Here is a 26,931-nt window from a genome sequence, read left to right as displayed (position 1 = left end):
ATAATAATAATAATAATAATAATAATAATAATAATAATAATGAGAAGCCGAGATAGTGCAGTCGGTATAGAGACTGGCTACGGGCTGGAGCAAACACTGAGCAATGCAAAATCTCTGATATACCGAGCAGGAACTCGGAGACCAACAATTTCCAGAAGAGAAGCGCAGAATTTCAAGCCAAAGTAAACTTGAATAAGAAAGGGAGCACCAAGACGATGTCTCCTAGTACGTAGAGTATGCAATTTTAACTCCTCCAGAGCAAGAGAACAGCTGTAATGGACTTGAAGATAGAAACGATTAAAACAAAGGGCCGCAAACTTCTGCTGGATGCGTTCCAGCTTGTTGACATCAGCTGACTTAATCGAATTCCACTTTTCGGATAGAGTGTCGCACGGTTAGCGCAACGAATCCCTACGGCCGTTAGACCGGAGCCGCTATTTCCTTGAAATAGCTCCTCAAATATCATCACGAGGCTGAGTGGACCCCGTTCCAGACCCACTACTTCTCCGAAAAAAATTGGTAGCGCAGGGAATCGAACCCGGACCTCTTGATCTGTAGCTAGGAACGCTGACCACTAGACCACATAGGCGGTCATAATATAACAATAACAATAAAGACAGGTAAAAACAAGTGATTAATGCGTTTCACGTAAGGAAAATTCAGCAGGAAAGGAACAAATAACAGTGACTGTACTGGAACATAATTGATAGTAGAAATAAGATGCCGACAGCATTCTGAAGAATATGTTTCCGCAATAATGTTCAGAGCTTATTTTTTTAACAATACTTAATTTCTACTTTCAAGTGAGTCAAGTCGAAGGCGTTTCCTGGAGGTGATATCAAGAGGCTCGTTAACAATGGGTCATTTGTGTTTTCCTATGTTAAAGGAAGTTGAGTTGAAGGTTTATTTCTTAGAAACACGTGTAAGTTTATCGCATCAAAACTGTTATGAATTTCTGTTATAAATTATTTCACTGTAAATTATAATCAAAGACCGTATACAGAATTCACTCACATTTAACACCAGCAGCGGTGGCAGCAGACAAAAATAAGGGTTGAGTTGTGTTGGTTAGATACTTCAGGACTTTTATGGCGTTCGTTTAAATAAAACAAACAATAAAAAGATGTAAATAAGTAAGCAACTGCACGGTCGAATTTCAGTTCGTGGTAGGGGTAAAGCTTATTCTCTTCAGTATAACATCCATGTCAGTTCTGGAACCCCATCAAGTCTCCTAACGAATAGACCATGTGTCAACATTTTTAATGGTAAGGCGACCTGAGAGCGAAGATCACTCCTCACTCTCATGTACTGCTTTGCCTCCTTTCCGTTTATGGCGCGGTGTTTCAGAGTGTTCCTTTAAATAGATTCTCCGTCTTTTAAGAAACAGAATTTCCATCAACGTGTTCACAATAGTCTGACAATGTACCTATTAGGTATATTTTAATAACGAGAACATACTACACATAAGAATTTTGAATTGAATACCGTATTTACGCATGTATAGGCCGCACATTTTTTGCCAAAAATTCAAAAGGAAAACTGGGGTGCGGCTTATATTCGAAATATTCGAAATCACACTTCATTTAAAAAAAATATTCATAATTAGTAATACAGGGTGTTCTACTCCTGAAATAATATTCCAAGAAAATTATTTTTTCTATAATTTCTGTCTGAAAATTGTGCTGCGGCCTATACACGCACGCGGCCTATACATGCGTAAATACGGTAATAGCAAGCATTCCCCGATTTTGATCTGCCCTTTATTTCTCCGTAAATAGAATTTTTATTTGTTATCGTTGTCCCCAAAACGTTTATTCATAACTTAGCCACATTTTCGAAGGCTTGATCAGCCATCATTTTAGCCTACTCTCCTTATTTTAAAAAAAATTAATGTAGGCTTATACGATCGCCTTTTGTCTGCGTGTCTGTGTGTCTGTGTGTCTGTATGTGTATCCCCCTATCAACTTCTAAATACCTGAACCAATCGATGAATCTTGGTATTATATCAAGGCACATGAGCATTATCAACGGCGTACTTCATAAATCCTTCCATCAGTAACACCAACATTACGGCTTATAAAATTACTGAGACAAAAATCTTATTATTGCTTGAACGCCTGTACTAGTCTTCATGAAACTTGGTAGGCATGTAACACCACATAGAATCATTTCAACGACGTACCATTACGAATCACATCAGTAATACCGACACTGAAGTGTCTCAAAATGTTGAGATTAAGCTTGATACTGTTTGAATGCCTTAACCACAGGAGGCCATCATAAACGTAAGCTGCATAAATCCTCACATCAACAATACCAACATCGCAGTATCTCTCAGAAAGCCTATCATACAGCCATCCTCGTCTTTTTGTGGTGCACCCTGTTCTCACTGAGGACGATCTTCAATTGTTTTAGTACATTCAGGTTGTATAGAAATCGAGTTTATACTATTGTTATTGACTTACGCACACATAATACTCGTATACTTGTAGTTTTTCCCCACCTGTCATATAAAATACTCAATTTGCAATGAAAAGAAAGTATGCGATTAGTTCTTCCCAGAGCTTATTATTTTGTATGATTGTATCTTACAATAGCAAGACGGGACAAGAATGTGTGCTTCTTTATTTTCCACTCGATGAAATAGGATGGAGTAGACTGGGCCCTCAGTTAGCGGACGGCACTGTACTGGTACAAATATCGCGCTCCGAATTGCGATCAATCACGAAGCAAGAAGTCAACATCTTGGAACAAGTCTCACCTAGCAGGGCTCCCTGTTCGACAAATTGATTGCAACGGAGTCCGCGCTCTACCCTCTTGAACTCACTATCTTTCCTTCTTCTTCTTCTGTCTACACACGAAGATTCTCAAGAATGTTTGCTCCTTCGCAAAGGCGCTCTCCTTCGTTTCTGCTTCTTCTCCTCGTACCTATGCCATATTCAGGATCACGTAAACAATAAAAAGGAGAATGCATTCATCCATTTTGGAAGATAAATGATTTCTGGTTTCGTGAATTAATGATTCACTCATTCATTGACTTCTGTAGAGCAAAACTCGAAATTTGATCATCCCTAACTCCAGAACTCATCATTGGACAAACAGAAAAACAAACTCCGTGGCTTGTAGTCCGCAAGCGAACTATGCCGACCGAGCGACCGCAGCTTATAGGCGAAGTTAGTGCCAACTGAAGCGAATAGAAGGTGTCACGTGGTCAGCGCAACGAATCCCCACCGCCGTTAATTTCGGTTTTCTAGATCGGAGCCGCTGTTTCCTTGAAATACGTAGCTCCTCAATTATCCTCACGTTTCACTCACTACTTCTCAGAAAATATGGTTCCGCCGGGAATCGAACCCGGACCTCTGGATCTGTAGCCAGGAACTCTGACCACTAGACCACAGAGGAGGTCCATCATTGGACACGATCTTGTATTAGTTCCATCCATTTTCCGACAGCCGTGCCGTAGCTCTGGAGATCTGTTGCCGGCTTCTTGGCATGGAGGCACGGGTTCAGTCCCAGGTCAGTTCATGTGGGACTTGTGGAGGACAAAGTGGTACTTCGGCAGGTATTCTCAGAGTACGTCGGTCTCCTCTACCAGTTCTCATCCCATTAAATGCTTCATTCACTCATACGCTCCTGTATGTTTGGTACATCCTCTAAATTCATGCCCCGATTGGATTCGAACCCGCAATCCCAGTATTCGAGAGGCCGAAGACAGTTGTGCCTGAGACCGCGAAGCCTATTCAGTTATTCATCTGTTAAGTTACTCGAGATTGTTTTATTGCTAGTGAGTGGGACTAAGTCCCTTGTACTGCGGCCACTTCTGGCCTATTGTACCAGCCCCAGATGATAGGTGAGGGTGATTGTGGAGCAATTGGCGGAATGAAGATTGGCAGGGGAAACCGGAGTACTGGAGAAAACCTGCCCCAACGCCACTTTGTCCACCACAAATCCCACTTGACCAGACCCCTACACGAGATCACTTGTTTCTTAACATCTTTGTTTCTTATACGATGTATATTAATCTGTACCCAGGAAATGGTAACCTTCTGAAATTGCAGCGCCTGCAGCACAGAGTACCGCGCGCTATTGGAAATCCTGACAGGTGTATGTCAGTCTGCGAACTGCACGTGACTTTTAAAATTTCTTATGTCAGAACGTCTCACAACCCTATGGGCCTTCACGGCCTGTTAAGGGGATAGCTTTACTTTTTACTTTATGTGTATGATTACATAAATAAATTACGCAGGACACAGAATTAATGCTAACCATGTAAATCCAAATGTAAGCGGTACTGGACAAGGAGAAGCCTGACACAGGAAGAATGAGAGGCCTAAACTTGTAGGCGATCGGGCCTACGACCATTCAGCTGACTAACAGCAGTTTCAGAGTAGTTGCATAAGTTGAGGCATAACCTGACGCTCAAGCCTTCATTAACAGGAAACCTCAGTACGTCTTGTATAAATGTTACCGAGTATAATGCAGTAATAAGGGATGCACATTGTCCATAGCGATCTGGACGCCGTGACAGCGCGGATAAGCTCGTGGTCAAATTACTGTGCAACAAACGTAACGGCTACATAGAAAGACCGGCCCTTCCTCCGTCGAAGAGGAGGCGCCATTACGAAATATGTACATGTCTAGAAGAGAATAAAAATCTTGAGCATGGATCTCGAGGAGACGGAAGCCAGGAATGCTTGTGCTGGCGAAGACCAGCAGGAATTTAGCCGACCGACCGATCACTCTCTAAAGGGATAAAATGTATGACTGGTATAGAACAACCTAACCCTCCTTTCTGTTTGGGTCAGAAAGGCACCAATATCACTATATGGAATTTTACTGGGTACGTTACACATTTACTGCCTTTACATATCTACTTTTCTCGTGGCACTCCGAACCTGGGTCTGTTGTTTTACAATGGTCAATGAGATGTTTTCAAAAAGCGAATATCAACTTCTCGCACCTCCTTTCGGCAGGGAGAAGCCATAGGTCAATGGAAGTTGGTTCTGTGGAAAACTCTTACGTTTGTAAGGAAGGGTGGTAGATCGCGCCAGCACTGTATGAAAATATACAACCCAGTAGAGGCTTTTATTATAAAAGGAAGCCGAAAATAATTCTTTAAAGGGTTAACGCCCATGTAAAAAGTGGTGACCTCTTACAAGAGCCGGGTCAAAATAAACCTTGGCTAGACCATTTGGAAGTAGGGAAGTAGGGGAACGTGAGCTCTCCACACATGCGCACATACACCGGGCATTTCAAAAGTCGTGTGCTTGTTTATATTTCCTCGTAACACCACGTGTTCTTATCCATTACAGTAAACACTGTAATGTCATGTTTTCTTACATGCAACTGGCAGCATGAAGAGGATGAATCTGCATATTCTAACACTCTTCATGATGCTTAATGAAGTTACACCTGCCCCTGTGTTTAATTAAATAAGACGCAGTGAAGGTGTAAGTAGGAAGGGAGACAGAGCTGCACAAGTTCTTATCCCTGACAATAGGCCACGGCCGCTTCATTCCCGGAGAAAGAGTCCCCGTTGCTCACTGGATAGGAACCCAAATCCGTGTTGAAATTGGTGACGAAGAAAAAATCTCTGCACCTACCAGGAATCGAAAGACGATCGTCCATCCAGTAGCCTACTCAATATAATGACTGAGCTACCTCGCCTTCAGTAACGAAGTCTGTAACTGTATAGGCAAGGGAAGCACCACCGCATTTATCCCTACTCTATATTGTTACAAGTACACCCATTACTAGGCAACCTGTTGGTAAACAAGTTTCCGCCAAGATGGATTCTTGGTAAACAGCCCGTTGCTAGGTCACGCAACAATAGAGCAAGCTGTGTTTTCGTGTTCGCGGTGACTTCACAATAGTGGATAGGGATCATATGAAATGTACTTTCTGTAAATCCGACCGACGCGTCAATAGACTGGCTGGATAACGATCACGTGATATGTATTTACTATAGGTCTATGTCCGTCCCTCGGCTATATAAGTGAAGCAGTTACAAGTTACGAATAATAGCTGCAGAAACGAGCGAACAAGCAAGCGAGGCGATATTGAAGAACTAGAAGTCGGCCTGTGAAGTCTAAATTTGTGATTAGAAGACTTTATTTATGTGTAATATTTGGAGAGTGTGATTCAGTGAGAGTGTCATAGTTCCCATGTTATAAACCCGTGAAGACTAGTGCAGGTAGACTGAAGAGATTAGTGTGGTGTGATTGTAAATTGTGTAAAGCAGCAATAGTGTAATAATTAATTGTAGTTACAACCTGTAGGTTACTAATAAATCCAATTACCAATCCAAACCTGAGTCTCAGTCACTGACACATGACATATTTCACCACGAAAGCAGAGAAACTGAAGTGACCTCCAGTATCTGTGCTGCTTCTATGAAGCATTTTGTACATTTTTTGATTATAATTTCTTTTGCAAAGCGCATACAATGACAAAAACAGGAAGTTCACGTATATTACTCTTCAGAATATTTTAACTTGTAGACCACTTAGAGTGTTCCGATAAATTAAATAAATTAAATTAATTTAAAACGAGAAAGAAAAGGCATTGTGCGAATTTTGTTTTAATTTTTATTAGTCATTTTTACATCAGTGTACACGTTAATTCTAAGACCGATACAAACTTTTTACGATTATTTTCGAAAACAGCTGAATAACGTTTTTAGGTTTAGCAGAACACACTGAGATGACTTGCTTGTGTAGGACCGACAGCTGAACCCACAGACAAGTAACACGAAAATTTAACTTCAATCGTCAAAGAAGACATTCAGTTACTTACGTCGCAGGTAGAATACTAAAACACTTCAGAGAAACTGGCTGTCTGACAGGTAAACCACCCTACTACTTCGGTAGGTGTTCTCACATAATTCTCATACCGGAAGTACTTGGTAGATGAGACGTAGGAGCTAGGAAAATAACATTAATGATAATATGAAGCTGGAAAAATTCCCTACTTATAAACTGCAGGTATTACAAGATTTCACAGAAGAAGCCTCAGCTCTGCTAGTATAAATGTGTCACAGATTTCTCGAAAATAACAAACTTTTCATCAGCACACGAATATTTACATGTAAGTTGGAGAGGTGAATAAACTCAAAATACTGAGTCTGAAGAAATTTCCTGCTGGTTATCAGGAAGCAAAGCCTAATCTCTGAAGTTAATGGTTGTTGTGGTTTATAAAGGTACACTTGTCTCTGTGCTCAATATATTAAGCATCGTGCCATGAAGATGTATGGGGAGTGGAGATTCTTGACCTCGGCGCTAGATGGAGGTTAATGGTCCGGGCGCTTTAAAACGTGGGGAAAACTTCCGGTACCCAGTGGATAGGAGGCTGGGTAGGCCCCAGAGCCGGTGTTTACACTTTGGAGAAAATGCTTTTGCCCCTGCCGGGAATGGAACTCCAGTCACCCAGCCTGTAGCTTGCCGCTATACCGGCTGAGCTCTCCCGGGCCATGGTTTTGGTTGTAAAATACAAATATGAATATGAGGTACAGTGAATTAAGGAAGATATTTTCATATATTAGGATATTAATTAATGTGTCTCTCTGTGTGTGTCGCTGCTTATCTTTAATACGTGTATACGTGTATTTAATAAGTAATATTAAAGATAAGCAGCGACACACACAGAGAGAGCCTACACAGAACAATACCTGAACAGCGATAAAACAAGAAGTGGCCGCTGCAGCACTATAGACATAGGGCGTGTACCCCGAGAAAATTTTAATTTTTAAAAATTTGGAAAATGAAAAAGAACAGAAAATCTACAGACATTTTAATTTGAATTGAAGTTTTAAAAAAGTGCCAATTTTAGAAATCAAATTGACGCGTGTAGGTTAACAAAGATTTTATACATATATACAATTGGAAAGACTGGTGATTTTAAATTTTAAACTACGGGCAGTGTAGCAGCTACGTAAGAATACACACCTGATGATGGCCATTTAGGGCCGAAACATGTAGTGTAGAGGAAGGGAAGAAGAAAGAACTACAATTAAATTGTTGCACTTAAGACGGAGTTTGTCTCATATAGATATTTTTCAATTTACATAGTTCTTCCAGCCGCACTATGGTCCTGGGGTCGACTCAGCCTCTAAGAGAAAGCATCACCAGGAATCTTCTTGGGAGGCAAAGGGTGGCTGGAGCGTAAGGCTGACAACCTCACCTCCATCTGTCAGTCGACTAGCTAGAAAATGTGGGAGCCTCGACGTCTCACAAACGCCTGTTTTTTTTTCCAAGAAGATAAATTTTAATGCAAAGTAAAATGTTTCACACAAGACGGTGCAAAGCCACATTTCTTCACTGGCAACGTTCATATGAGATATTATAGGACAGAAAATTAGTAGGAAACAGATGTATCGGTGCCAAAGCCATCTGACTTAATCTAATCGGCTTCACTTCTTATACCTAGACCAAGTCATAAATTTACGCTGTAAGAATTAGTAATTTAGCTCACCTCCAGCAACGGATTGAAGAAACCTGAAAATCCATTCATGTATATATGTACATTAAGGGGACTTTAGAGGAATATGTTCTGTCTGCAAACATATGTTTTGAGATCGACGGTCTGTAGAATATATATATATATATATAAAATAAATACATTTTGCCTTCGGTTCCATACTATTTTAAAGATGATGCAGAATGAATCACGTTGCCATGTTTAATATCTGAAGATTATTACTCACGGAGTGAGCCACACAATAACGTGTAATGGATACGTTCAGGTCGGGCTCGCGTCTTAACGTGGAAAACCATTACCAAACTAACCGCTATTAAAACAAAACGAAAACACAGAGCAAACCAATTATAAACTTGTTTTAAATAAACTGTACACTACACGTTTACGCAGTTGGAGGAAGAGCGGTGTAGGCTGAGGTACGCAGTAGCTTATTGGGAAATGGGTACTGTCTGCTTGAGGCATCTGCAAGCGAAATACACAGACGTCAGAACATACCTGAAGGCCATGGACTCCTATGAACTTACTACACCAAGTATACAAGCTACAATTTTGAAATCCTCCATAATAATTACTCCTGGAACGTAGACCCAACTGTGAAACATTCTCATTTCCATCTTACTTCGATAAAATAATCATTTGTTTGGGTGACTAGCTACTTGCTTAACTGGTTGCATTATCTCTTATTTGTCCTTGGGTTGGATAATTGATTACGTTGTTAGTTGGTCAGTTAATTAATTAATTTAACAAAGTTCTATCTATCTATCTATCTATCTATCTATCTATCTATCTATCTATCTATCTATCTATCTATCTATCTATCCATCCATCTATCTATCTATCTATCCATCCATCTATCCATCTATCTATCTATCTATCTATCTATCTATCTATCTATCTATCTATCTATCTATCTACATATCTATCTATCTATCTATCTTCTATGGCTCTGCAGCCATTTTGTTGGACCTTAACCGCTTTTTTTTCAGTTTCTTGATCTTTTTAAAAAGTCAGTAGGACTCCTTGGACTAGTGATCAGCTCGTCGCAAGGCCGCTACCTGCATATATGACAGCACAAACACAGAATAAACGCACACAGACATCCATGCCTCAAGTGGCATTCGATTCCATGATCCCAGTGTTTCAAGGGCGAAGACAGTTAGTTCATGCCTTATACCGCGCGGCCACTGTGATCGGCAAGCTCTATCTACTTACTAGTTATATAGTGGGAAATAATTCTGCATAATGAATGGGGTAGGATGTGGAAGGAAGCGGTCGTGACACGCTGATACTACTTCGTCACTTTCCTAGAGGGATCGATAAGGATGTCGAAACATATAACTCAGAATAAGCGATCTGCTGACATAGATGCAAAAACGGAGTGTCGCAATTACGCGTTCTATCCTGTACATCGAGATGATAGGCCATGGGTTTGTATATATTTTGGTCAGCCCTGCCTAGTAGCTTCAGTAGTAACCAGCCAGGGTATCTGTGGCAGCAATACCAGGCTCACTACTCTGTTTTCGTCACCCACTAAAATAAAGTAACACATGTCTGGTCTAGGGCATTATACGATTTATCCTCAGAGCGGAACTAAAGAGCGGTCCATGGCCCACGCAATTCGCAAGTAGAGCTCTATATAAATCATAGAAAGATCCCGTCCCTCCCTCAAGGATTCATACGACTTTTACAAATGGCCGACGGAAACCCACACATACCGATAAAACATTAGGAAACCATAATTTTTCACTAAGGCGGGTTAATCGCCTTCACTTCCCAGTACAACATGACGACAGAAGCACTGGGAACAAGTACCATCAGCTTAGGAATCTGCGGCACTATAGCGCTGACCAGTCGCACTGCCTTCTCAAGAAGTTAGAAAGGCGGGGAAGAACGGCCCGTCCCACCTCCAGCATAAAACAGTACCGGGAAGTCTTCAAAGACGATGATCATGATGATTAAGTTTTTGGTATTAAACGCTGATGGGTCGGTTGGCGCCTTTCATAAAGTACAGTCCGGCGGCAGTTTCAACGCTGTAATTTTGGGCAGTGAGTTAAGTTAAGCGGTCATGCAAAGCTGTCATCATCTGCCATCAGTCAAGGCTGGACAGGAGTTGGCCGGCCCGTAACACCGAGTGCCTCTGTCTACTCTTTCTTTCATCCTTAAAGCGTACCGCCTCTACAAGTAAACTCTTCTAGGAGAAATCACCTTTTGCGTGGTGCAATTTAGACTTCCGAAGGATTAGACCTTTAACGTTTTACTGTTACTACAAGTATGACGAGAGGATCCGGGATAGCGACTGCATTACAGAGGAGTCGGGATTCAATTCCCTGTATGGGCAAGAAATGTTTTCGTTTTTTAAGGCCCATTCAGCTATCTATACAATGCGGGAAAGCGGCCGAGACATCAGGCTCACCACACACCTGTGTCTAGTGCCGAGGTTAAGTGTAGTGGAGCTACACCTCCTGTCCTCCACAAATATTTACGGCTTGGTGCTTCATTGATTAATCCCAGCGACAACTTTATATTTGCCTTTAAGGGTACGATGATGAAATTAATAGCGAGCCGTGTAGCATGCATGAAGGAGTTGATAAATGCATATACGTCTGAAGACCTAAATGAAAGAGTTCACTCAGGTGGCCTAGACGTACATGGGAGCCTTATATTACAACAAATCTTGGGACGGTAAGTCTCAGGTCTAGGTCCATTTACTGAGCCCTAACGAAGACGGCAATACACGTGCGGATTTCATAGGAGACGAAGAATTTCTGGACAGTCATTATCAGACTCTGGTTAGGCAATACACCTAACTTGATCTATTCTAATGAATTTGTTACACTGCACTGTTTCTTATTGCTGTCATCCAAAAAATTACTTCACCATGCTCTGTTCAAGACAACTGTAAAATTTTGATTAAACATGGTAATCACATGGAGATTATGGAGTGAAAATTACACGAGAATTTAAATTTGGTTGATAATGGTCCATTATGGCAGCTAGACGAATATAGCGCTAGGAAGTGAATATTGGAGAAGATACTTGCACACTGATAAGTTTACGTGGTTTCTTCTTGCAGACCACAGACAAATCCTGGATGGTGCCTTAATGCTTCATATTAGCTTCTTCCGGCATTCTGATTAATCTATAATTCAAAATCAGACTGTCACATGAAGCTGTATAGTACTGTGACGTATTGCTAGACAGCGGTTTGTTAAACACGTTCCCGAGCGTTACGCCGTTAACAAGAATATACGTCCGTTTCTGGATAACGGGTTTCCTTACCCCGGTACTGCAGGCGTATCCGGCACAACGCACACACGAAAAACAATTGTGGAAACCTTGGAGTTGGTATATTCCAGGCTGAGCGCCTGGCAGTATTAACAGATAGTCAATTGGGGGAGCTTCATAACTTGTACTCTTCTCAAAGTATAATTACAATAATCAAGTCAAGGAATATGAGCTGGGCAGGGCATGTAGCACGTAAGGGGGGAGAAGAGGAATGCATATAGGATATTGGTGGGAGAGCCAGAAGGAAAGAGACCACTGGTAAGACCAAAGTGCAGGAGGGTGTACAATATTAAAATGGATTTTAGAGAGATAAGTTTGGATGAAATGGACTGGATTGATCTGGCTCAGGATAGGGATCAGTGGAGGGCTCTTGTGAACACGGTAACCTGTGGGTTCCATAAAGTTCTGGGAAATTCTTGAGTAGCTGCAGATTTGGTGGCTCCTCAAGAAGGGCTCATCTCCATGAGTAACTAAGAGACCAGTCCAGTGTAGGTAGCAGCCTTGCGACGGGTTGATCCCCCGTCCAAGGAGTCCTACCGACTGTGCATAGGGTTAAGAAACTGCAGAAGCGGACAACGTCCAAAGGATTGTAGAGCCATATATATATATATAGAGAGAGAGAGAGAGAGAGACCAGTCCGAGATCCAGACAACAGCGAGGGATTGTACACAGAGATTCATCAGACAGGCGTCGTTCAGAAGGAGTTGAATATGTGAACTGTTGTAATCAACTGTAATTGTAATAGGGACGTCCAATAAATTCAGCCATCAAATATAGAACCCACAATTATTCGTCACGCAACCCCCAATACGTGACAGTATATACAGTTGATAAGTCGTCCTTAAACACACCGTGAAACAAACTCTCAAGTCTCTCCATAACATAAAGTCAGATTTGATTTTTTTAATGTTTTTAATTCGCTTAGTGGGGGGTTGGAGTCCAACTGGATCACTCAGCATGGTGGCCATTGATTGGCCTACAGTAGCCGGCCCCGGGTGATTATGATGATGGAGAATTTGGTGGAATGAAGATTGGCAGGGGAACCGAAGTACTCGGAGAAAATCCGCCCCAGCGACGCTTTGTCCACCACAAATCCTACTTGACCAGACCCGGGATCGAACCCGGGCCGCCGCGGTGGGAAGGCAGCGACTAACCGCTTGAGCTATGGCGCGGCCAAGATTTGACTTAGTCAGGCCTCTAAAAAGCGGCTCATCTTGTAACATGTGGGCATATGAGGTAAGAGATAAACTTCATTAAGTTTTAGTTGTGGCATAACACAGTAAGGGTCAGCACCGCAAACATAAAAGCCCATAGCGTAGCGTTTTCTCTCGTTGTGGATGAAAGCAGTCCCTATGCAGGGAAGACGCGAATATATCGAATTAGTCGCAGAAGCAAGTAACAGCAAGTACTCGTAGTTCTCCATACTGGGGGTTAGGCGTAGGGTTATTAAACCTTCACTCTAATATGCTCTCTTTTACAAAATCCTTACAAAGAAAAGTATAGGCTTATGTTGAATTATTTTTGTATGCTACCTCGTGTTTTTTTACGAAATTCGTGTAAATTTTATGATTCTATGTTGCACCTGTACAACTTATTTGGAAACAGCGCAATTTATGTGCCCGCAGTGAACATCCCTTTAAAGTCTATGCAAGATTCGTAGCTCTCACATACTGCCTTGTAGTGTGTGGCGCCGTTTCGACTGGCAGATAACTGCCGACATTTTGGAGGAACGTGCTCCACCGAAACATCTGTAGCTATCTAGTAGTCTACACAGTGCCACGTCACAGGTATAGGAAGTAACCTTCACACTCAACAGATTTGATTAGTACCATGAAGGGTTGCCATGAAGGAGCAGGAAGAAGGCAGTGTATGTAGAAACTGTGATCTGTGCTTATGGTACGCTTATGAATGTGTCCTTACCTTCGTTCTGTTCCGCTGGACGCGGTGTACACAACCTGTGGTCCGCAGACCTCACCATGCTCTCGCGACAAACACCTGCGGTATACAAGCATTTTGTGATTATCAACACTTCGCCTCATGTTGATTTACGTCATGACCCATTACTGTCAATGTTTAAACGGAAGTTCAAATTTTGCCTCAAATTTCCCATTACATATATTCTTTTAGAAAGTTTAAGGGTTAATATTAAGGCGGGGCACGCGGTAGCGTAGATGGTTGAGGCGCTATGATACAAGCCGGAATGTCGCGGGTTCGAACCCCGATGAGGTGGATATTTTCAATTTACCTAATCCTTCCAGCCGCACTATGGACCTGGGGTCGGCTCAGCGTCTAACAGAAATGAGTACCAGGAATCTTCCTGGGGGTAAAGGGAGGCCGGCGCGTAAGGTTGACAAACTTACCGCCATCTGTGTGCCGACTGTCTAGAGAAAATATGGAAGCCTCGAAGTCTCCCAGCCTTATGGGCCTTCACGGCCTGTTACAGGGATAGTTTTACCTTTTCAGGAGTTAAACTGCCCCTTCCCCTGAAATAAAACGACCATACCAAAGATGGTCTGACGCTGTATATATTTGTCTTAGTATCTTCCAGCATCTGTGCATCTAGGCGGAGCGATTAACATTGGGCTACTTACTAGGCCGAACTTCAAGGAGCGGAAACTTTCTTCTGAAGTAAACAATTATTCAGCTATTTAAAAAAAATCAGTTATATTTTGTAGAAACCTAAGGTTCAGTGAGGTGTTTACAAAAGGTCTTCATTGGACACTGTCATCAACCAATTGAATCTAAGCCAGGTTCTTATGCTCTATTTTAATATTGTCACGTGTAGGGGTGACTAAGACGCGGTTTGGATTGGTGAAGCGGTTTATTGGATCTTCACTAGTCGTAACTACAACCAGTTCTTACACTCTCAAGATTACTGTAACTATAGTACATCATAGCCGGAGAAACTCCAAAGCGCTGTCACTAGGACACGTTAAAAAGGTTAATCATCACTCAGATACCAGATTAATATAAACTGTTTTCTCCCGTTGCCAAGGTAAACCATTTCCGCTGGCGGTAGGATGTGAGTACAGGAATATGAAGGATCAGTAGGAAAGACTGGGGGAAAGGAGTGACAATAGAATGAAGAAATAAAAGATTAGAAAAATCAATAAGGGAAAAGAGGAAAGAACATAAAGATACAAAGAGAAAAAGGAAAGAAACCAGAAAGTTTATCCTCTGTTTTATCTCATGGAGTAACAGTAATACTAGTATAAGAGCAAGACACTTGCAAGAGCCACCATGAAAATTTTGGGCGCAAAGGCGACCTGGTACTCGAAATTTGCGCAAGCCATACTAAGGAAGCACCATAGTGTGACCCTTCAGTCATGTGCAAGGGGCAGTCATGTGTAACTTATGAGTTGTTACATATTAAGTATTTACACGCGTTTATCCTCGTTATATATTGTCACGTGTAGGGGGGGGGGGTACGCGTGACGAAAATAACGGGTCGGATGATTGGATTTATTGTTACATCGGTTACAAGTTCTCTTAATTACAATCAGTACAGCGCTATCGCTGATTAATACAATTTCCAGTTCACCGTTGCACACGCACTAGGATTCTCCGTCTTCACTAATCATCTCCTGGTAATGGAATTAAAACAATCTGACTGTGACTAAATCTTCTAATCACATATTAAGTCTTCACAGGTCGAATTCTAATTCCTCTGCAATTTCAACCGAACTGTTGTGTATCGTATTCCCTTTCTCTTGACTGAACTCTGATCTAATCCAAAGTCAGAGTCAAAGTCAGAGTTACTTTACGATTGGCGGTTTACAGTCAATCAGTTCGTCTTGACGCCAGGCCCCTTGAGACCCACGAGCAGAGTTTCTTTTTCAAATAAACTCTTGCGATAATATTCCTCATGTAACATCCCCTCTGACCAGAATGTGGGTAGATCTAATCCTAGTTACAGGCTCTTTATACAGATTCCGAACGGACCACACAGAAAACGCGGCCTCTATTTTTGATGAAGCTTGTTTACCGTTCGGTTACCTATCAATAGACGTCATATTGTTGCGTGTTAGTGTGTTGTGGGGATGTGTTTATAGATGTTGCCTAGCGATGGACTTCCGCTTGTGCGTTGCTATTCCGGCTTTTAGGCAGTGTTTACCTTGCAGGTACCTAGAAGGCGTCACAATATGTTATGGAACCACTTGGAGTGTGGTTTTCTTATTAATTCTGTCTGTAAGGCATGACAGCCGTCTGCGGAAATCCCAACGTCAACATAGCATAAGTGTTCGCAGGAATGGGATGTCTATATCTTTCCTCAATACAGTTCACGAAGCCAGATTTTCACCATATATCTTATAAATTCGAGAACGGTTATTTTAAATTCAGTTGAAAGAAGATGACCGATAGAAATATTAAAATTACGTACACGAAAACACGTAATTTCATTCTATGAGAACCTTGTTTATTTTAATTAAAAAATATCAATAGTGATAGATCACTGATCACTGATAGATCTGATCAATAGATAATATTCGGCTTCGTGGAAACGACATAATTTCTGTACTACAGATGTTCAAAATGTTGTTAAAATCTGTCAAAAGAATATGCAGATTTTCCGATTTCAATAGCACCTATAGCTTTTATTTGAGAGAATTTCGATGTTACATTAAATACCAGAAACATATTAATATCTGTTCTGATCAGTAGATTAGTCAAAAATACAATACACGACCACGGACTGTAGTAAGCAATCGCTGATTGCGTCTTTGGAGTATGAGTTTGTATCTGAAACACACAAATATACACGTAAAGACGAACGCAAGGAGGACAATTCTAAAAGTCTACAGGCCTATACTGAGAACACTTGACCGGTGAGGGACTTCATACGCTCAAGGAACAGAAGCACGTGTACGGAATATTATATAATCATAAGAGGAGTCATGCGGAGAGGAAGAGGCTCCTGCTTGTCAACAGCAGACGAGTTTCTGCAATCCTTCCTCAAGTGGGCGAGCACACTATTTGTTGTTCTACGGTCTATTTGTATTAGAAGACGATGCGCAAGGACAAGAGATCAACAATACAGGTAAAAATGCCACAACTACCACACCTACATAAGAATCCACTTCGTTCAGAGTATAAGGAAAGAAGATACTAGCTTAAACCCAGAGGCGTCTGAAGGCCAAGCAGATGCACATTGTGTGTAACCCAACAAGAACTGGTAGTTGTTCTGCATATCAAGAAATTCTCTGTTCGCAAGGAAGCTCAAGGTTCAGTACCATCATCATAAAAACTTATCAGTGGACCGTACCTTGAACTATTTCAATAAACGACCTACTTCCAACTCTACTCGGCATAATTATTCGTGAGAAGCCAATATTCACTGAATTCATCAACATATGGCTCGTCTTTTATGAAATCTGATAGTCCATTGCTGTATTCACCAGAGCTGGCCATTAAACACAACCTGCTTCTTCATGAGCCACGTTAGGCCAGAATTTTGTAAAATCTATCCCTGTAACGGGCCGTGGAGGTCCATAGGGTTGTGGGACGTCGAGGCTCCCACATTATCCAGACAATAGGCTCACAGATGGCGATAAGGTTGTCGGCCTTACTCGTCGGCTGCCCTTTACCACCCAAGAAGATTCCTGGTGTTCATTTCTGTTAGAGGCTGAGTCAACCCCAGGGTCATAGTGCCGCTGGAAGGATTAGTTCAATTGAAAATTTCAGTGACCTCATGGGGAATCGAACCCTCGACCTTCTGGCTTGTATCAAAGTGCCTCAACAAACTACGCTGCCGCGAATTCTGTAGAGACCCAACAACAACAACAACAACAACAACAACAACAAAAGCCGAGAGCCTTCCTGTGACATGGCATTTACATATAATTTCTTTAAAATCGGCCAATTCATCCAGATTCATTGCTAATATTACTGAACTGCTGCTGTTATTACTTGATGGCAACTCAGAATGCGAAGCTGTCGAATCACTTTCATACACTCTTTCCACTTTTGCTGTTTTTTTTCTTTATATTATTGAGTCATATTACGCAAGTAATCTCGTCAACTGAAACAGAAAAGTTTAGCTACATCTAAGGGACCCAACTGAGTAGTGTCTTCTCCCCCTTCACTTGAGGGCGGAAACAGAACCAGTTTCCTAAACGTCATATTTTCTAGTCCCTAGAACACCGGACGATTGAGAAATAAAAAACCCCAAAACCCAGTCATTCTGAGATAAATACTCTGTTAATACAGTTCTCACAATGATAAACACTACTGTACAAACCACTGCATTCTGACAGACACCAGTCAGAAATGTAAAACTTACTTTTAAACCAACATCACGATAATATGAAAACGCGTGGTCTCTGAAAATCAACATCTGGACAGCCGAAATACTTTTATCTCACTTCAAGCTAACAAAGGAAAAATAATTCTAGCAGCCGAAAAAATCAAGTTCACACACAGCAAATCACAAAGAACTGTTGACACAGGTGCTACGGTGAGAGCTTCCGGCTGACCAGATCTTATTGCAATAAAGGAATATTAAGTGAACACCTGCCAACAAAATGTCTGCTCCAGTACATATGACAATAATTTCGGAGTTTGGATGTGGAAAATGTTAACTTTAATAGTATTATATATTCTTTTAAAATATTCTGGAAATCTTATTAAAATCAATATTGTGACAATGGTTCAGTAAGGATCTTTCTGCTGCAACGAAAATCCGCGGAATAATCCATTGCCGGGCAACGGTTGAACATAGAAAAACAGACTAAGAGAGGAACTGAAAGACATGATGATTCATATTCCCTTCGCCCAAAGTTGTAATGAAAAGTTCGCTTACGTCAATCGCAATGTGACTTTGACTTGTGACTCCGGCAAGTAACTAAATTGTTCAGGCACAAGCTGAAGTCATACAGAATCATGAGAACGAACATGTTCGCGGTATAGGACAAGGTTAAGCCAGGCATAGAAAATATAAGAGGCTTAAATTTGGAGGTGGATAAGCTTATGACCGTTCAAGTAACTAGGCTGCCGTTTTTGTATAAGATCAGTAAAATAGGTATGATCTGTTTTGCAAAGCCTGTACAGATAGATGAATTTTTGAAGTGCAAAAGGAAGAATTTTCAGTTACATGGTATAAGTGTGTAATGTATACTTGTCGGAAGGCCAAGCGTATTCATAAGAGACAAACCCATCTTCTCGTCAGATACTATGTTGCATTACGACTATTACTGGAAAGGTTCAGTTGAAAGAAAAATTCTCTGGTTGTGGGTCTCAAGGGGCTTGAGGCCAAGATGAACTGATTGGCGGTAAATCTCCAGTAGTAAAGTAACTATGACTTTGACTTTGGAAAACGACAGACCCGTCCTCTCGTCAGAGGGAGCACCCCACATCAACAGCCTGCAACTGTCTTACTGTAACAAAGATCTTTCTTAAGACCCGGATGGGTGCTTTATTCCAAGATAGACTGACCGGCTGACCGTCTGTTGTAACAACACATTGACTTTGACTTGAGTTCATTAATTCATTCGTAAAAAAAAAACCAGAAGGCAGTTCAGTAGTTTAGTGTTCAGCTGTGAAATATTAACCAGCTAGGATTCATTAGCAAGTAACGACTAGCGATGGCAGAAATCGAAGATTTTCTTTTGTGTGCTGTGGGTACAGCAATCTTTAGAGTGTATAAACCAGTGAGGCTGGTATAATTATTTGTAGTTACGACCGGTGAGTGTTCAATAAATCTATTCACCAATCCAAACTCCGTCTATAATCACTAATACACGTGACAATATCTTCAGTGTTTCTTTAACGAAATTCATGCGCGGGAACAGGAAAGTCCGGAAAACTGTTATCTTTGGATTACTCACAGCTGTTCTCTGCAAATCTTAACCATTTAAAACCCTGTGGATACTTCGTATGTATAGCACACGGTTTGACATACCAAATTCTGCACTCTGCCCACAGAGGGTATTTGTTTGTTTCATATGGATCTCAAAGTAAACAGTAATTATATCCCTAAACAGCATTAATCCGTCGTTGGACTTCCCAGCGGAGACAATGTATTTCCTGTGAGGTACGGACTGATTTTTTTTATATATTATTTAGAAGAAACTCAGCCTTTAAGATGTGATGATGTTTCATCTTATCAAATCTGACCTTATATGCTAGCAACAGCAATTTAACTGAATGATCTATCTGCTTCTAAAGAACCCAACTACCTACTTATTCTTGTTGCTCCCACTTGGCGCTATGCCGTCCGTGAAACGCTTGTTTCACTTCAGTTTCTTTATATATACACAGTCTATAGGTCTCCTAGGAGAGGGATTAGCCCTTCGCAACCCGCTACCTACACACAGGACAAAACAAACACAGAATAAACGCATACAAACATCCATGCCTTGAATGAGATTCGAACCCACGATCCCAGCTTTCGAGCGGGTGAAGAAATTTCATGTCTTAGACATTAGCCAGTCGTTATACCGAATACGCTATCTCGGCTCTTCACTTTCGGATAATAAAGTAAGTAAAAGTATCCCTATAACAGGCCGTGGAGGCCCATAGGTTTGTGAGAAGTTGAGGTTCCCACATTTTCTAGACATTCGGCTCATAGATGGCGGCAAGGTTGTCAGTCCTACGCGCCGGCCGCCCTTTACCCCCCAAATATTCCTGGTACTCATTTCGGGTTCGATTCCCGGCGCTAGTAGTGGGTCTGGAACGGGGTCCACTCAGCCTCGTGAGGATAATTGAGGAGCTGCTTGAATGGAAAACTAGCGGCTTCGGTCTAGATCTTTTACATAAATATTGTTTTTCCTCTGATTTTCCGTTTATATGCTAGTACATCCATTTCGTAGTTTCGGACAAATTCACCCTTGTGTTTAAATACCATGCCATAAAGACATGCGGTTATTTGTTTATTTAACGAGTTTGTCAGTAGCTCAGAATATACAGGGTGTTTCACGACTTTAGGGCATAACTGCAGGAGGTGATTTCCTAGGTCTTTATGATCAAAAATTCATATAAACATGTGTCAGATTTTGGACGGTTACGGAGTTATGACCGTTTTAAACTCAGAATAGAAGGTAACGATTACTGACAATAAACGGAATAAAATAATAAACCAGCATAATACGAGTACGTGATACATTTAAAGTATGAATGTAAAGTTAACTTCGTGAAATTACCTTTAATTTAAATTGATTGGTGCTTAAAGCTGATTTTCGAAAATGCCACCGCCGGCGGCAACAAAGGCTGCCGCTCGATTGTGAACCGCGCGGGTAGCACCTAGCAGCTTCAGCTGGCGGTTTCTTATGTGGTCAGCGGCGTCCAGAATGCGACCGAGCAAAGCATCTCGAGTTGCCACCTTCACATTGTAAACCATTCCTTTCTTCCATCCCCACACACAATAATCCAGTGGGCTTAACTCTGGAGACCTGGCTGGCAATTCTTCGCGTACTCGTACGTGGACTGGGGTGTACCATACGAACAATGCCTTCTTCATTGACGCCTTCATTAACACCACGCTCGCCTGCAATACGAACGCCGGGAAGTCTACCGGTATCTCGCAATGCCTGGTAAACTCCAGTAAACACTCTCCGGTTCGGTATTCTACGATTCGGAAACCGTTGCTGATATTCAGCTACGGCAAGAACTGAGTTACCGTCACAAAACCTGTACACATAAATCATATCTGCATACTCCTCAAATGAAAATGTAAATGGCATCGTGAACGTAACAGACGCACCGAGATGAGAACTGTTCTGAACACCAGTAGACGACACACTAGCCGTGGCCTTATATACCAACCCACCACGCCTTAGGTACCTCTCGAGTGTCGAGATAACGAGAACGCTGTCTGTAGCTGGCTAAAAATAGCGACCCGCCAGATGATAGACGCGGTTCACACGAGGCCGTGTACTGGAATGAAAAAACGTTCGTAACTCCGTAACCGTCCAAAATCGGACACGTGTTTATATGAACTTTTTTTATCTCAAAGACCTAGGAAATCACCTCCTGCAGTTATGCCCTAAAGTCGTGAAATATCCTATATAGCGCTGAATAACAGGATGATCATTGATTAGCAGATTGGAAATGATTTGAAAGAACGCGGTTGGGGTACTATCCCAACATCTGCATGGAGGAACTTGGGAAAACCATGAAATCCGTCAGTTACGATTGCCGATGTTCCGGCCGAGATCCATACCGAGCATATCTCCAATTCCCGACTCGCATGGCGCACAAATTTCTTCGGACTGCGAAGAAAAAGTCTCATTCGTTCCACATTTCCTTCTGACACACGCAGACGTCCTGCACTTTTCCTTCTATAAAGGCTCACCTTTGTCTGAAACTGCTGATACCAACGCCTGATTCTGTTGGAAGATGGGGGATCACTCTGCAATTGTCGCCGGAAGACCCGCTGAACAGAAACAATTGATTTATGCTTCGCAAACTGCAGCACACAAAACGCTTTCTGCTCCGGAGTCGACATTTTCTCTTTGTAACGACCGAGGAAGAGGGAGAGAAGGGGGTGGGGGGTGGAATTGGGCATGCGATCAAAATTTGAACACTTGCTGTTTCGCTCCATGTGGGAAACATGCTTCTGCGTGCATTTCAAAAGCCGGTATGGCCGCTTGAAACCGCTCCAATTATTTTGGTAAAGGCTGTATTTATATTTCGCGAGATATAGACAAAATAAAACTATTCCAGGTGTAATTATAATCTCGGTAAACAAGCCCGCAACAAATACGCAACCAACAATATAGGACATCCAGTGCTAGGCAACGGACATCTTTTCTATGGGTCTTCCTGAAGACTACATAAGTAGTACGGAACAGAATGAGAATGGAGAGAGTCCTCGGCAATCCAGGAAGAAGGGTTCGCCTGAAGACTTGCTGTGATTAAGAGTGATTGTAAAAGAGTGGTCAATAAATCAATCATCCACTAATAATAACGGGATTTGGATTGGATGATCGATTTATATATATATCGAAAATATATGTAGGCCTATAATGATGAACATATTTAGAAAGACAATTTTCATGTAAAGTTAGTATAATACAGTAGTAAACCAATAAAAAAAGGTAAAGTTGTCGCTGTGTTTAACTAATTAAGCACTATGCCATGAGGGCTTATGGGGGAGTGAATGTATAGATCCAGATTTTATTGATCTCGGAACTAGGTGGAGATGAGTGATCAGCTTCACGACCCGACCACTTTAATCCCGGAGAAATAGCCCNATCGTTTGATTGTACCTTACAGTAGTATTGGTCCTCTTCGATGGTTGCGGATAAATGCGCCACCATATCTTTGAAGTTTGTTACTCCGTAAACAAATATTGGGGGAGGCTTAGGATCCCTTGGACCACTGGTTTTCTCTTTTGATTGGGGCAGAACAAAATGAAATCAATCCACCATAATTCAACCACAATAAGAAATTTCGTCTAAATTCTTTAAATTATTTGATAAACTGGAACACGCAGACTGCAGAACACTCATTCCCCTTAAGTCCGCATTAACGACAACACACATAGGATTCCGTTCCTCAGCCGTCCAAACCACAAGCCCAGTTCTCACAGTCCCGTCCCCCCTGGCTGACTATATGAGTTCATTTCGGGCCGACTACAAACTGCGCATGGCATATTTAAGAAAAGCAATAAGACTGCCACATTAGGCGTTACGGGTTTTAATGGAAAACGACATTTGAAGCGAAACAGGAAAGATGTAAGTAAGGGTACGTGATGAGACATTTGGCTTTAGTGTCGCTGAGAAAGAATGTAGCATTCCTTCTTGCCTCTCCAACCCCTTCATTATGCGGAGACAGAAGGCAGTCCGGAAAAGACGTTAACAATGTGACACATGCTGAAACAAATTCTAATATAGATTCCTCTTTCTCAGTCCATTTACTCTCCCTGTTTTAGTGTTATTCCGTCCCCCAAGTACATGTAATGTTTCCTGAAAACTCATAAAACTTAAGTAAGCCGTTCTTTGCTCTTTCTTTTTATATCTTACTATAAGCAAGTCTTCAGTTCTCTATACGATATTACAAATGCACGTTTGTAAACAGTGTGTAAATGGGTAGAAACCAATTCAAAAGATTCTTATTGTCACGAAAGGAGACAAATGATCAAATCCTTCATTCATAAGCATTAGACAATCTTCACAGAGCATTCAGGCACACACACACACACACACACACACACACAAAACGAAGAATTTTCGAAGTCCTGGGTTAAATTCTCGGCCAGAATACTGACTAACATGCCTGAGACATTTCGTGGTGTTCCCCAGCCCCTGTAGGTAAATGCCAGTACATTACTTTAAATTAGACCACGAGCGCTTCCTTCTATGCACTTTGCAATCTATAATTTACCGATCATACAATCTCAGCTACTGCAAGCGTTGACAGATACACAAGAATGAAGATTTAGGGGTCCTTCTGCTCCCTGGAGCTAGTTAAGTTTTGGAGATCAGTTTTCCAAATAACCTACCCCATTACCCTCATCTCAAAATAAAATTCCGTCAGTTCAATGGCTCAGTTGGTAACACGACAAGAAAATGGATGGACGGCTGGGGTTCGATTCCCGGTAGGGTAAGAGATTTTTATTTACTCCAAAGCGTCAAAACCGGCTCTGGGAACCAAGCAGCCTCCTCTCCAATGTTCATAGGTGGCTCTTTCCCGAAGGGGTAAAGCGGTCGGGACTGAAGCTGACCACTAACCTCCATCTAGTATCGACGTAAAGACCTGTGGAATTATACCGCAACCCGCCCACGTGTCTTCATGATATGGTGCTTAATTAATTAATGAATTAAGCATCGTGAAAATTTCACTTTTTTAATTTTAAACTCTGCCATCCAGAAAGGAGCAGGAGTATCGTGGTTCTCGGCAGTAGGTTCACCCCGAGTAAGAGATAACAGTCAGTACTTGATTATTTTGTTCCTTGTCTCAGCTACAACACGACATAAACTGAGTACGTTCTAGCCTAACAGAATATACACCCTTGATTTAAATTTTATATCCTGGCCGCGCCATAGCTCAAGCGATTAGTCGCTGGCTTCCCACCGTGGCGGCCCTGGTTCGATCCCGGGTCTGGTCAAGTGGGATTTGTGGTGGACAAGGTGGAGCTGGGGCGAGTTTTCTCCCAGTACTTCGGTTTCCCCTGCCAATCTTAATTCAACCATATTCTCCATCAACATAATCACCCGGGGCAAGCTACAATAGGCCAATCAGTGGGCGCCGTGCCGAGTGGGCCCACTTGGACTCCATCCCCCACTAAGCGAATTACAAAAAAATATATAACCATAAAATACTCCATGGTTTTAGTCCGCAAGCGAACTATACCGACTGAGCGACCGCCGCTTCTCGACGATGTTAGTGCCAAATTTAGCGGATAGAGGGTGTCGCGTGGTCAGCGCAACGGATCCCCACGGCCGTTAATTTCGGTCTTCTAGACCGGAGCCTCTATTTCCTTGAAACATCTCCTCAATTATCCTCACGAGGCTGAGTGGACACCGTTCCAGACCCACTACTTCTCAGAAAATCCGGTAGCGCCGGGAATCGAAACCGGGACCTCTGGATCTGTAGCCAGGAACTCTGACCACTAGACCACAGAGGCACTCAGCACTTAGTATATGAGGTCAAAAAAGTTAGTAAAACATTATTTATGACATGACAATACAAGATGGGCTGTTGACAGTGTTACGTTAGATAGTCATCAGCAGAAATAAGGACAGGAGTTGCTGTAATTGGGCACAAAAGCTGACATTGTCTGAGTCAGTGTGCATGAAGACAGGTGTGGTGTGTTCCATTGCATTGTTTATGTTCCTTGTAAAGAGCTGGGAAGACACACAATGCATTTATTGTGCGCGTTACCGCGTGTGCGTGGATCTGGGGGCTGGACAACAGTGGGTCGCGCGTGAATCATAACACAGCATCCGGGAAACAATGAGATAAGTCCACTGCTGAAAATGATATGCTTTAAGAAACGATTACGTAACGGATACAAAGTCTCGTTAATTTGTTGCTACTATCGCAGACACGAGAAAGAACAAGATGCTGCAGTATCGATTTCAATGTTCCCGATATGTTGCAGGATTTGAGGTTCTCATAGCATACCGACTTGATGCTGGTTCCATTCTTGGTACAGTCTTTGACCCTAAAGATGGAGGCGATATGCTCCTCCGAAACATCAGTTGACATTTCAACGGACTACACCGCGTTATGTCCCAGAAGGTTTATATCTTCTCTAGAAGAACTCTGCCCTTATTTCTACGAAAGTTTTCAATTAGCACTAAATTTACTGTACTTCTTGCACAATAAAATTATGGTAAAGGTAAAAAAGGTAAAGTTGCCCCTGAGTTTAACTAATGAAGAACTACGCTATGAAGGCGTATGGGGAAGTGGATGTATAGAACCAAGTTTTCTTGACCTCGGCACTAGTTGGAGGTGAGTAGCCAGCTTCAAACCCCGCTCGCTTTACCCCCGGGGAAAGAACTCCCTGTACACATCGGACAGGAGGCTGGGTGGGCCCCAGAGCCGGTGTGAACGATGTGGAAAAGAAAACAATCTTGACCCTACTGGAACTCGAACTCGGACCCCTCGGTCATCCAGCCCGTAGCCAGTCGCTAATCGTACTTCCACTCTAAGAGCATGTAGCAAAGGAAATTAAAATGGTATCTTGAAGATTGCTGTACTAAGAACAAAGCTATGAAAACGTATGTGGGGCGTGAAGGTGAAGTTCCGCGTATTCGAAACCTCAGCTCCAGCTGGATGGTCGGCTTCAGGTTCATAATGCTCTACTCCTGCGAAAGAGGCTGCGGAATTCTACGTACAGGCTGTGTGAACTGTGTTCTAAGAGCGAAGAAAGTAGTACCAATGTTTCTATCGAGAATCGAGCCCACGCCGTCCTATCCAGTTTGTTCCCTTGTTGAACGTCACAGTTCCATAACTACTATCAGCGCAAACATGTTTATCGTCTTAAGTTAAGAAAGACTTCGCCGACAAGCGGCGGTCGCTCGGTCGGTACAGTTCGCTTGCGGACTCAAGTCACGGAGTTTAGTTTTTAGGTTAAGAGGGAAACACGTGAGGTTTATGGGTTTAGTTTACTTAAAATCAAAACTGATTAATGGACATAACTTATATTTTCGGTTTCTTCTTTATAAGAGAATAGAGGAGTATTCAGTTCACAACTAACACATTTTTGTGACACTTTATTTAAATAAG

General features: G+C 42.0%; 1 protein-coding gene across 3 annotated transcripts in view; it reads right to left on the bottom strand.

The window, feature by feature from the left end:
- The window catches only part of LOC111874816 (fibroblast growth factor 17), a 392,936-nt gene that overhangs the window by 270,999 nt on the left and 95,006 nt on the right, over nt 1-26,931 (bottom strand). Inside the window, exon 2 of one of the 3 annotated variants that reach the window (XM_023870626.2) lies at nt 13,681-13,755. The exons of the other annotated variants lie outside the window; for them this stretch is intronic. Within the exon in view, the coding sequence (XP_023726394.1) occupies nt 13,681-13,755 (75 nt within the window). The remainder of the gene's footprint in view (nt 1-13,680; nt 13,756-26,931) is intronic. 3 annotated transcript variants of the gene reach the window in all.

This window comes from Cryptotermes secundus, unplaced genomic scaffold (genome assembly GCF_002891405.2).
Source record: "Cryptotermes secundus unplaced genomic scaffold, Csec_1.0 scaffold27, whole genome shotgun sequence".
Classification (NCBI taxonomy): domain Eukaryota; kingdom Metazoa; phylum Arthropoda; class Insecta; order Blattodea; family Kalotermitidae; genus Cryptotermes; species Cryptotermes secundus.
Note: the sequence above shows the minus strand (reverse complement) of the source record. Positions and strands in the feature narration are given on the sequence as shown.